General features: G+C 45.1%; 1 protein-coding gene across 4 annotated transcripts in view; it reads right to left on the bottom strand.

Annotated features, from left to right (window-relative positions):
* KCNQ2 (potassium voltage-gated channel subfamily Q member 2) overlaps positions 1-12,274 on the bottom strand; it is a 114,664-nt gene that overhangs the window by 75,065 nt on the left and 27,325 nt on the right. For all 4 annotated transcript variants that reach the window (XM_029612805.1, XM_029612806.1, XM_029612809.1 and 1 more), the window contains exons 2-5: positions 9,717-9,807; positions 5,426-5,552; positions 4,303-4,478; positions 3,811-3,936 (exon numbers count right to left, since the gene is read on the bottom strand). In XM_029612805.1, the coding sequence (XP_029468665.1) occupies positions 3,811-3,936; positions 4,303-4,478; positions 5,426-5,552; positions 9,717-9,807 (520 nt within the window). The remainder of the gene's footprint in view (positions 1-3,810; positions 3,937-4,302; positions 4,479-5,425; positions 5,553-9,716; positions 9,808-12,274) is intronic.

The following is a 12,274-nucleotide window of genomic DNA, read 5'->3' as shown; positions in this document are numbered from 1 at the left end:
ACAGTGCAATACACAGATTTCTGTTCTACAGCAGCACCAAGAAAAACAAAAACACATCAGATGTTGGGTTACTGGGACAGAGTGCAACAGTAACTTAGTAAATGATGGCGGATACATCCAGTTTGCCCAATATTCTTCCTCTCTGGTTCTCTACACCCTGGGAAGATAAGTGCACATATTCCCATACCCAGACCAACACTAGCTATCCCCACTCCCCCTGTTCCCACCCATAGAAACACAGAAACATGACGGCAGGAAAAGACGGCATGGCCCATCCAGTCTGCCCATCCTCCCAATTAATTTAGCTTTATAATTCCCATCACTTCCTTAGAATAGAAACATGACGGCAGGAAAAGACGGCATGGCCCATCCAGTCTGCCCATCCTCCCAATTAATTTAGCTTTATAATTCCCATCACTTCCTTAGAATAGAAACATGACGGCAGGAAAAGACCACATGGCCCATCCAGTCTGCCCATCCTCCCAATTAATTTAGCTTTATAATTCCCATCACTTCCTTAGAATAGAAACATAGAAACATGACGGCAGGAAAAGACCGCATGGCCCATCCAGTCTGCCTATCCATGCAATTAATTTAGCTTTATAATTCCCATCACTTCCTTAGAATAGAAACATGACGGCAGGAAAAGACGGCATGGCCCATCCAGTCTGCCCATCCTCCCAATTAATTTAGCTTTATAATTCCCATCACTTCCTTAGAATAGAAACATGACGGCAGGAAAAGACCACATGGCCCATCCAGTCTGCCCATCCTCCCAATTAATTTAGCTTTATAATTCCCATCACTTCCTTAGAATAGAAACATAGAAACATGACGGCAGGAAAAGACCGCATGGCCCATCCAGTCTGCCTATCCATGCAATTAATTTAGCTTTATAATTCCCATCACTTCCTTAGAATAGAAACATGACGGCAGGAAAAGACCACATGGCCCATCCAGTCTGCCTATCCATGCAATTAATTTAGCTTTATAATTCCCATCACTTCCTTAGAATAGAAACATGATGGCAGGAAAAGACCACATGGCCCATCCAGTCTGCCCATCCATCCAATTAATTTAGCTTTATAATTCCCATCACTTCCTTAGAATAGAAACATGACGGCAGGAAAAGACTTCATGGCCCATCCAGTCTGCCCATCCTCCCAATTAATTTAGCTTTATAATTCCCATCACTTCCTTAGAATAGAAACATGACGGCAGGAAAAGACCACATGGCCCATCCAGTCTGCCCATCCTCCCAATTAATTTAGCTTTATAATTCCCATCACTTCCTTAGAATAGAAACATAGAAACATGACGGCAGGAAAAGACCGCATGGCCCATCCAGTCTGCCTATCCATGCAATTAATTTAGCTTTATAATTCCCATCACTTCCTTAGAATAGAAACATGACGGCAGGAAAAGACCACATGGCCCATCCAGTCTGCCTATCCATGCAATTAATTTAGCTTTATAATTCCCATCACTTCCTTAGAATAGAAACATAGAAACATGACGGCAGGAAAAGACCGCATGGCCCATCCAGTCTGCCTATCCATGCAATTAATTTAGCTTTATAATTCCCATCACTTCCTTAGAATAGAAACATAGAAACATGACGGCAGGAAAAGACCGCATGGCCCATCCAGTCTGCCCATCCATCCAATTAATTTAGCTTTATAATTCCCATCACTTTCTTAGAATAGAAACATAGAAACATGACGGCAGGAAAAGACAGCATGGCCCATCCAGTCTGCCTATCCATGCAATTAATTTAGCTTTATAATTCCCATCACTTCCTTAGAATAGAAACATAGAAACATGACGGCAGGAAAAGACCACATGGCCCATCCAGTCTGCCCATCCATCCAATTAATTTAGCTTTATAATTCCCATCACTTCCTTAGAATAGAAACATAGAAACATGACGGCAGGAAAAGACCGCATGGCCCATCCAGTCTGCCCATCCCCCCAATTAATTTAGCTTTATAATTCCCATCACTTCCTTAGAATAGAAACATGACGGCAGGAAAAGACCACATGGCCCATCCAGTCTGCCTATCCATGCAATTAATTTAGCTTTATAATTCCCATCACTTCCTTAGAATAGAAACATGACGGCAGGAAAAGACCACATGGCCCATCCAGTCTGCCTATCCATGCAATTAATTTAGCTTTATAATTCCCATCACTTCCTTAGAATAGAAACATAGAAACATGATGGCAGGAAAAGACCACATGGCCCATCCAGTCTGCCCATCCATGCAATTAATTTAGCTTTATAATTCCCATCACTTCTTTAGAGATCCCCTGTTTTTGTCTCATGCTTTCTTCAATTCAGACGCTGTTTTTGTCTCTGACACTTTCATTGGGAGGCCGTTTCACGCATCCACCTCCCTCTCTGTAAAGAAATATTTCCCAAGATTACTCCTGAGCCTTCCCCTTTTCTACCTCATCACATGAGCTCTCGTTCTAGAGCCTCCTTTCCATTGGAAACGGCTCCCCTCCTGTGCATGGAAACCTCTGAGATATTTGAATGTCTCTATCCTATCTCCCCTATCTCGCCTTTCCTCTAGGTGCACACATTCAGATCTTTAAGTCTCTCCCCATGTGCTTCAGAACAAAGACCATGTTAGTAGCCCCCTCTGGAGCGACTCCATCCTGTTTCTATCCTTTTGAAGGTGGGGTCTCCAGAACTATACTCAGTATCCCAAGTGAGGTCTCACCAGGGACCTACACAGGGGCAATATCACCTCCCTTATTCTGCAGACCTTTCCTCTCCCTATGTGGCCAAGCAGCTTTCTGGCTTTTACTGTCGTTTTATCCACTGTTTGTTACAAATTTTGGTATCATCAGTAAAAAGACAAACCTTCCCTGAAAACTTTTCAGTTATACCACTCATTAAAATGATGAAAAGAGCCGGTCCAAGGTCCAATCCCTGAAGCCCATCGCTGGTAATATCCTCCTCCTCAGAGAAAACTCCATTTACCACCCCCCTTTATCGCCTCCCTCTCAGTCCGTTTCTAACCCACTTAGGCACTCTAGGACCCACACCAAGAGCGTTCAATTTATTTATAAGTCGCCTATGTGGACCCGGGACAAAATCCTAGTACATCTCATCTAGCACTGTCCCCTGATCCAGCTCTCTGGTCACCCAATCAAAGACATTGATCAGATCTGCCTGACAAGATTGATCTCTGGTAAAACCCTGCTGCCTCCGATCTCGCAATCCCTTCGATTCCAGAAACTGCACCGTCCTCTGATTCCCTGACTTTGCTCACCACAGAGGTCAGGCTAAGCGGCCGGTAGTTCCCAGCCTCCTCCTTACTTCCACGAGTATAAATAGGAACCACGTCGGGGGTCAACGAGCAGGTTGGGAATGCTGGTGATAATGTGAAGTGTACTCTTTGTATCATTATCTCTGTTAATTGCCTGTCTGTATTTTGTATTTCCCATGTATATTCAGTATTTCCCAGCTGTAATGTTTCAACAGGTTTTGATGTCATGCCTTATTTGACTGCTTAATAAACTATTTTGGAAAAAAAAAAAATAGGACCTACGTTCGCCCTTTCCCAGTCCTCCGGAGCTGCTCCAGACTCTAAAGGAGCACTGAAAAGATCAGCCAGCGGAGCTGCCAGGGCATCTCTACATTCCCTTAGTGCCCTCGGATGTGTCCCCTCCAGCCCCAGCGTCTTATCTGCTTTAAGTTTAATTAGCTCCTCACAAACACACTGCTCTGAAAATCGATTGAGGTTTTCCTCATTTTCAATCTTAATACACAGGGTCTCTGTTGCATGGGAAGATACTTACCAGACCCCACCAGAGGGCATCTGCATAGGTGTCAAAATGATCGTTTTCACCCTTCTCCGCCAGGTACACCAGGAAAGAGGCCAGGATGAGGCAGAGGAAACCGATATACCAGGCAGTGATTAATTCCTGCAAGACAGTGAGGAGTGGTGAGAGCGGGGACTGCATGCATCCTGAACATAAGAGCTGCCAGTCTCCTCTTTCCAACAGTGGCCAGTCCAAGTCACAAGTCCTCGGCAGGATCCCAAAGAGTAGACAGAGACCAGGCTGCTAACGCCCAGGGATAAGCAGTGGCTTCCCCCTGCCTGTCTCAGTTCCAGGTTAAATATGGGGAACACCGTGGTGCTGGAGATGCTGGGACCTTGAGCTCTGATGTCAAAGTTCCTATACAGCAGGATGTTTATATCCCATGTCGTAACTTACAATACAATGTAAACATGATAAATGACGGTCCAAGTGCTGGCTGCAGGTGACGGGTGCTGAACGATCTCCTACCTTGCTGTGTGCATACACCACGGAGCCCAGCAGCTTCCAGGTACCCCCTCTGCGGTCCATACGGATCATGCGCAGGATCTGCAGGAACCGTAGGCTCCTGAGGGCTGAGGTGGCGAACACGTTCCCCTGGGAGCCAGCGGCCAGAACGGCGATGGAGGCGATCAGCACCATGATGTCTGCGAGCAGAGGCAAAGAGGACAGGGCTGAGGGGACCCGCACTTTGAGTCAAGGCTAACCTCGGAGTGCCCGCTGCTCCCTGCCCATAGCCTGTGAACCGCTGACACCCCCCCTCCCCCCTCAGCACGCTTCTCCCAGGTGTGCAGCAGTGCTCACATTGCACAGTGCGTGTGCGACTGCTGAAGTAACACCAGTGAGTGGCACGGTTGCCACGGCGTGAAATCATGACATGCAGAGCACCGACACGGCTTCCTGTGGTGACACCTTTTACTGGAGCATGCGGAAGGGTCACGCTTTCTGTGCGCGTGGCAGTGCCTCAGCCTGTGTATCCAGCTGCGGTTCTCGGGGGAGGGGGGGGGGTGTCCTGAACCTGCCAGCTTCTCAGTCCAAATTATAATATGCAGTGCTGAGCTAAGGAGGCAGCAGGAGAATTATTCGAAGGCGCTCCTGCAGCTGGCCATCAGAGAACACATGGAGCACATCTGGCGAGAGGGCGCGTGTTCGTCTCAGAGACTCACCTGCATCCTGCTCGCAATATCGGGACATGAGATTGGAGGCTGCAGTTGTGAAAATAATAATGACACTGCACATTAAAGTCTAGGAGCCCCACGCGCCCCCAAAATAAATAAATAAATAAATAAGTACAGCAGAGTCCCTGAACGTAGGTTTCTAGGTTAGACAGAAAGTGATCTTCAGTGAAACCTAGGAACCTAGTGAAAATAAAAACCTACATTTAGGCACCCAACTCTAATACATTTTGAAAAGGACCAATTTAGGATCCAAACTCTGAAAGTCGGGAGCCTCCAGGCTGCTCAGAAAGGAGCGCGTCGGGGCAAGGACGGCGACATTACGGAAAAAGAGCCTGCGACATCCCCGGGGCTGGGAGTGCTTGCTCCATGAGGGGGGAGCGAGCAAGGCTTGCGCCGTCGGCGCTCTTCATTATTACCAATGACGCAGAAGGGCTTCCGGGCAAACTTTAATCTTCCTCTCCAGCCCCGATAGCGACAGCAGCAGCCTGCAGCCCAGATCCTCACAAAGTACTCCACGCCGAACACCACGATGGTTACAATCTCCTGCGGGAGAGAGCAAGGGTGAGGGGTCACAGTCCACGGCACGGGAAGGAGGAGAGGGGGGAGGGCTGCGCGGGACAGATCCCTGAGAAAAAACATTACGGTGGGTGGAAAGCAGTGAGGCCGTGCAGGAGGGCTCCTGAACAAGGGGCAGCTCAAGGCAATCTGCTGCCCCACCACCCCCCCCCAGGGCACGGCACAGGTCAAATCATGAAGAGAACCTTGGAGGGAACGCAGGGGTCAGAGCTGCCACACTCCCGGAAACCCTACCCCCCCTGGAGAAGAGGACGATGCGTGAATGGTGGGGCTCTGTGTGTGGCAGACTCTCTCCAGGTCACTGCAAGGATTTGAGGCATCCCAGGCAAACATTACAGCTCTGCGCCGCCTCCTTCCCACTACACACTACTAAACATTGTACGTGAAAAAAGACAGTCAGAAGCTTCTGAGGTAAAAATATCACAACAACATGTCTATTATTTTTATATGCATTGCTGTGCTTCCATCCATACGGGATTAGGCCTATTGTATAGTGCGTTTGAGGTGAGCGTGGACCTCAGAAAGCCATGAGGAAACTGAATTGCAATTACAATATAATAAACCTCCCATACCAAAACAGCACTAACTGCCAGCACTCAAACAGTAACAGCCCTACCTATGAAAAGGCAACACCACAAATATTACAGCAGGCCCTAAAACACCAATACACCTCCATTTAGAAAAATGGAACAAGCCAGGCTGCTACAGATTTCTACATAGAAACTACATGCCAGCGGACATTTCATGTTGGTCATACATGAAGAACATAGGTAGGCTCTCACCAAACACAGGTAGGCTCTCACCAAATACAGAATGAAGATACCATAGAGTTTAAATAGAAACATTTAAACAAAAACTGAACTGGAAACTGCAAGAAGCCAGACTCTGTATGGAATCCAACAATGGAAAAACAGAAATACTTTCATTCCACATAAAACAATAATAAAATCAAGAAATATAACACATCAATCATAATAGTAAAACTATAGAAAGATTACATATTTCAAAACAGCTGACAAACACAACATCATTCAGTATTAAACTCAAAACTTTTTAAAAGGTTCTCAAAAACCAATAAAATATTTCAAAACAACAGACACATCAATTAAAATTAATAAGAATAAAAAAATTCCCCTCTCTCCATAGCTAGGATCTTTTGATTTCCAGTCACCCTGAGATTCTAGTGGTTTGGGGTGGGAGGACGCACAAATGTTATCTTTTCTCTTTCTCACACACACCTACACAAGCCCTCTTTCATACACATACCCATACAAGCCTGGCGCTACTGGGTGTGCATACTGTGCATTTTGCACCTGGGAGGGGGGCCAGCGGCAGCAAAAGAGGCCACGGGACTGCTGGAAGAGCCCAACCCACCAGTGGTCAAAGAGGAAGAGAGACCGTGATGTTTCCTTTAATCTGTGAGCATGCATGCCCACATACAACTTTTCCCATGGGCGTGCACAGCTTCCATTCCCCTGCGCCCAGCTCAGGAAGAATGGCAGGCTGTGGTGGAGCACTGTGTGTGTGTGTGTGTGTGTGAGCATGTGTGAAAGAGAGAGCCTGTGTATATATGTATGTGTCTGTGAAAGTTTATGTGTGTGTGTCTATATGAGAGCAAGTATGGATGTGTATGTCTGTGTGAAAGACTGTGTGCATGTGCATGTGTGTGTGTCTATGTGAGAGCCTGGGTGTGTGTATGTCTGTGTGAAAGCTTGTGTGTGTCTGTGTGAGAGCCTGGGTGCATGTCTGTATGAGAGCCTTTGTCTGTGTGAGAGCCTGTATGTGTGTCTGTGTGAAAGCCTGTGTGTGTTTGTGAGTGCCTGTATGCAAGTTTGTGTGTGCCTGTGAGAGCCTATGTGTGACATTTACACTCTCATAGGCATGCACACACATACATAATGTGTGTGAGGGAGAAACAGCAAGTATATGTGAGAGAGAGGGAGTGTGTTTGAGAACATAGGCATGTATATGAGAGAGAGAGTGTGTGAGAGAATTAATGTGTTATTATTATGTGTAGGTATGTGTGTGTGTGTGTGTGTGTGTGAGAAAGAGAAGATAAAGTTTATGTGTCCCTACCTCCCCCAATCCATGACAATCTCAGGATGACCGGAAATCAAAAGATCCTAGGTATGGAGAGAAGGAGATTTTGTAATCCTTATATGTTTTAATTATTGGGTGTAATTTAATGTTTGGATATCTTATTCATCAGATGTTTTGAAATATTTTATTGGTGTTTGGGAAATGTTGAATATTCTATTCATTAACTGGTTTGAAATATTTATTCTTTTCATAAATATGATTTTACTATTATGATTGATGTTTTATATTTCTTGATTTTATTATTTAATGTTTTATGAAGAATGTTAATGTTTCTGTTTTTCCACTGTTGCTCTGCATATTGAGACTGGCTTGTTGTGGGTTCCAGTTCAGGTCTTCTCAGTACATTTCCATTTATACTTTCTGATCTCTTTATTCAATATTTGTGTTCTGCATATGTGACTGAGATGAGGTATTTTTCTGGCATGTAATTTCTGTGTAGGGATCTATAGCAGCCTGGCTTGTTCTGTTTTCCTAATAGGTGGTGTATTGGTGTTCTAGGGCCTGGTATAATATGAGAAGTGTTGCCTTTTCATACATTTATTTATTTATTTATTTATTTATTATTTTTGTTATACCGAGTTTCATGACTGATATCACATCAACCCCATCAACTGATATCACATCAACTGATATCACATCAAACATAAGTTTGTTACTGTTTGAAAGCTAGCAGTTAGGATTGTTTTGGTATTGAAGGTTTACCAGATTGTAATGATAATTCCATTTATTCATGGCTTTGTGAGGGCCAAGCCCACACCCAACACACATTACAAAATGTCTAATTACTTATGAGTTCCAAGAGTCTTTTTTGCAGGATTTTCGGGTTGACACCAAAGGAGTACATGTAAATATAATATGAATCTTTAAGAGCTATTTTTGCCTTAGAAGACTGTACTTTTGAATGCTTTTTTCCTGTAAAATCTATTATAAATAAATAATTTAGTTGTGTGTGTCTATAAAGGGTATTGGAGTGTGTGTGTGAGTGTGTGTGTGTGTGTGGGGGGGGGGGGGGGGCGGGTAGCATGTGTGCAAGGCTTTAAGGGTTGCCTGGGGTAACTATTACCCTTCCCTTGACCATGGATTCTGACCCATGGTTGGGTCAGTTTTTAAAAATATACAGGCTCCTTTTCTCTCTCTCTCTCTCCCACACACACTCACTCACTCTCCCACACATTTACACAGGCTCTCATACACAACCTCTTCATACACGTACCCTCACACACGCATATAGGTTCGCTCTCTCATAGACACACAGGCTCTTACCTTCTCTTTCTCTCATACATGCACACAGATTCTCACACACACATGCAAACACGCTCTCAAATACAGTCTCTCTCTCACATGTACACACAAACACACACAGGCTCTCACACACAACCTCTTTTTCTCTCACACATACACAGACTCTCACATACATTCTCTCTCACACATACACACACAGAGTCTCACAAAGACCCTCTTTTCTGACATACACACTCACACATGCATACAGGTTCTATTTCTCACGCATAGATACACATGCATACAGGCTGTCTCTCATACACACACAAACACACACACACACAGACACATATATCCTCTCACTCTCTCTCACACACACACACAGGCTCTCACTTTCTCTTACATACACACACTCACATGCACATTCTCTCAGGGCCTCCCTTTCTCTTCACGCCACAGGGGGATGGGGTTCACCATGGCCCTGCCAGTCCTCTCTCTTTAGACTGTGGGATGGGGTCCCCTGCAGCCTCTCTTAGGAATCTGGCATAGCAGATGAAGCGTCCAGGGAGTAATGTTATGTGCGGGGTCACCTTTTGCTAAGAAGGTAGCTGCTTAAGTTGAGGGTTTTGGATGGTTTGTGTCTTGGTTTTACTCGTCATGATTTATATATTTAATTTTGTTTTTCTTTGTATATTATGGATGCAATTTTTTTTTGTAAGCCGCTTACAACTTTTTCAATAAATAATAAATCTTTGTGCAGACACAGCAGAGTTAAAAACAGCACAATATCCAGGGCCGAATGCAACCTACCAGTATGTAGAGTGTCCCCTCCGAGCTCTTCTCATACTCTTTAATGGTGGAGAAGACAGAGAGCACCAAGCAGGAGAAAACCAGGAGGAAGCTAAAGAGAATCAAAGGCACAGAAAGATCACTCAGTGAGCGGAGAGGGCACTGCGGCAGGGGCATTGCACATAAAATGTAGAATACACCACATTAAACAATAAGGGGCAGCAAAAGATAATGCTAAAGGACTCCCCAGAAGTGAAATGAAATCAACCAGAAAGTCGACAGGAATGCCAAACTGAAGAGAAGGTCAGCAAAGCCCTGAACAGCTGAGCTTACTCTGCCTCAGTCTCCTGCTGGTCCTGCTGCTTGGGACTCCTCCTCCGCAGCAGCTCAGGTTTTCAGGCTCTCCCTCGGGAATACGCCAACCTGTTTATCAGATCTGCTTCATGCAAATGTGTCTCATGTATATTCATGAGGGCTGAGAGTATGGGGCTTTCCACAGCGCAGTGCAATGAGCCGGTAAGAGCTCCTGCGCTCAGCAGGCATTTCCGCTGTCACTCGGGAGCAGCTGCGGATGTGCCTTACACCCTGGGACCAGGGCTGACTCTGGGGGGAGGGGAATCAGGGTGGCTTTCAGGAAGGGGGAGAGCACAGCTTCTTACCACTCTCCAGGTCTGTAATCCTGACGAGGGACACCTCTGATCCTACCTGTCTTATTTAAATACGAAATAGATTGGTACTCAGGGATTGCCAACGAGCAGCAAACGTATGAGATCTGTCATGCTGGTGGAATGGGCCTGAGGGGATCTCCGGCAGACTGTGGGAAAAGCACCACCACGTACCACAAGCTTTCCGGAGATCCACCCTGGTGCATGGCACATCTGAACACAGGGGCGGCGCAAGGCAACGAGATGGCACCCCCTCCCAGTCAAGATATCCACAAGGTTTTGCCTTCAAGCAGGGCAACTCAGGATGAATCCTGGTGGCAGCGCTCAGAGCACTCTCACTCACTGGGCAATTATATTATATTATATTATATTATGTAAGGAAGAAAGGCCACCAACTCCCCTAGACTGACATGGATTAGCAGTGCTGGGCACACGTTCTCTCTCCCCCTGACCTCTGCACTCTCTCCATTCCCTTCCCCAATACTCCAGTGCTGGCCTTTGAAATACAGAAAATATACATTCTCTGAATATAGAAATCACATATCCCAGGATCACACATCACCAGCAGAACTGAGCCCCCAAAATCTCCAAACACAAATTTCAAATTTTGTCTAAATAACCAAGAAGTAGAGCATACACTGCTAGACTATACCTTGGCCTAACACTAACTATCTGGGAACTTGGCTGTAAGACATTACAAGAAAAACTCCTGAGGACCTTTGTAAACCGATGTGATGTTTGCTTCAAACATTGGTACAGAAAAATTATTAAATAAATAAAATAAATACATGCAATCTCATACCCACACACACACACAAGATCCTCTCATACACACACACACACACACACCACATAAGATCCTCTCGTACACACAAACAAAAGATCCTCTCTTATACATACACACACACACACACACACACACAAACACACACACAAGATCCTCTCATACACATACACACACACACACACACACACAAGATCCTCTAGTACACACAAACAAAAGATCCTCTCTTATACATACACACACACACACACAAACACACACACAAGATCCTCTCATACACATACACACACACACACACACACACACACACACAAGATCTTCTCATACACATACACACACACACACAAGATCCTCTCGTACACACAAACAAAAGATCCTCTCTTATACAAACACACACACACAAGATTCTCTCATACACACACCCAAAAGATCCTCTCTTATACACACACACACAAGATCCTCTCATACACACACACACACACATACATACAAGATCCTCTCGAACACACACACACACACACACATACATACAAGATCCTCTCGTACCCACACCCAAAAGATCTTCTCTTATACACACACACAAACACAAGAGCCTCTCATACACACACACATACACAAGATCCTCTCGTACACACACACATACACACACAGTCTCTCTCACCCACAGGCAGTCACACTCACAGGGACATTCTCTCACTCATATTTGTGCAAGTAGATTTTCATGGGAACAATTATATGCATATTTGTGAAAATTCAACAGTGTGCACGTAAGTACGGAGCCGTCCCCCAATCTCACTTCCAGGAATACTTCACACGTAGAAATCTCAGTCACATACTTTGATCCATATAAGAACATAAGAACATGCCATACTGGGTCAGACCAAGGGTCCATCAAACCCAGCAACCTGTTTCCAACAGTGGCCAATCCAGGCCACAAGAACCTGGCAAGTACCCAAACACTAAGAAGATCCCATGCTACTGATGCAATTAATAGCAGTGGCTATTCCCTAAGTCAACTTAATTAATAGCAGGTAATGGACTTCTCCTCCAAGAACTTATCCAATCCTTTTTTAAACCCAGCTACACTAACTGCACTAACCACATCCTCTGGCAACAAATTCCAGAGCTTT

This window comes from Rhinatrema bivittatum, chromosome 8 (genome assembly GCF_901001135.1).
Source record: "Rhinatrema bivittatum chromosome 8, aRhiBiv1.1, whole genome shotgun sequence".
NCBI lineage: Eukaryota > Metazoa > Chordata > Amphibia > Gymnophiona > Rhinatrematidae > Rhinatrema > Rhinatrema bivittatum.
The sequence above is the reverse complement of the archived record's forward strand: the minus strand, read 5'-3'. Positions and strand labels throughout refer to the sequence as shown.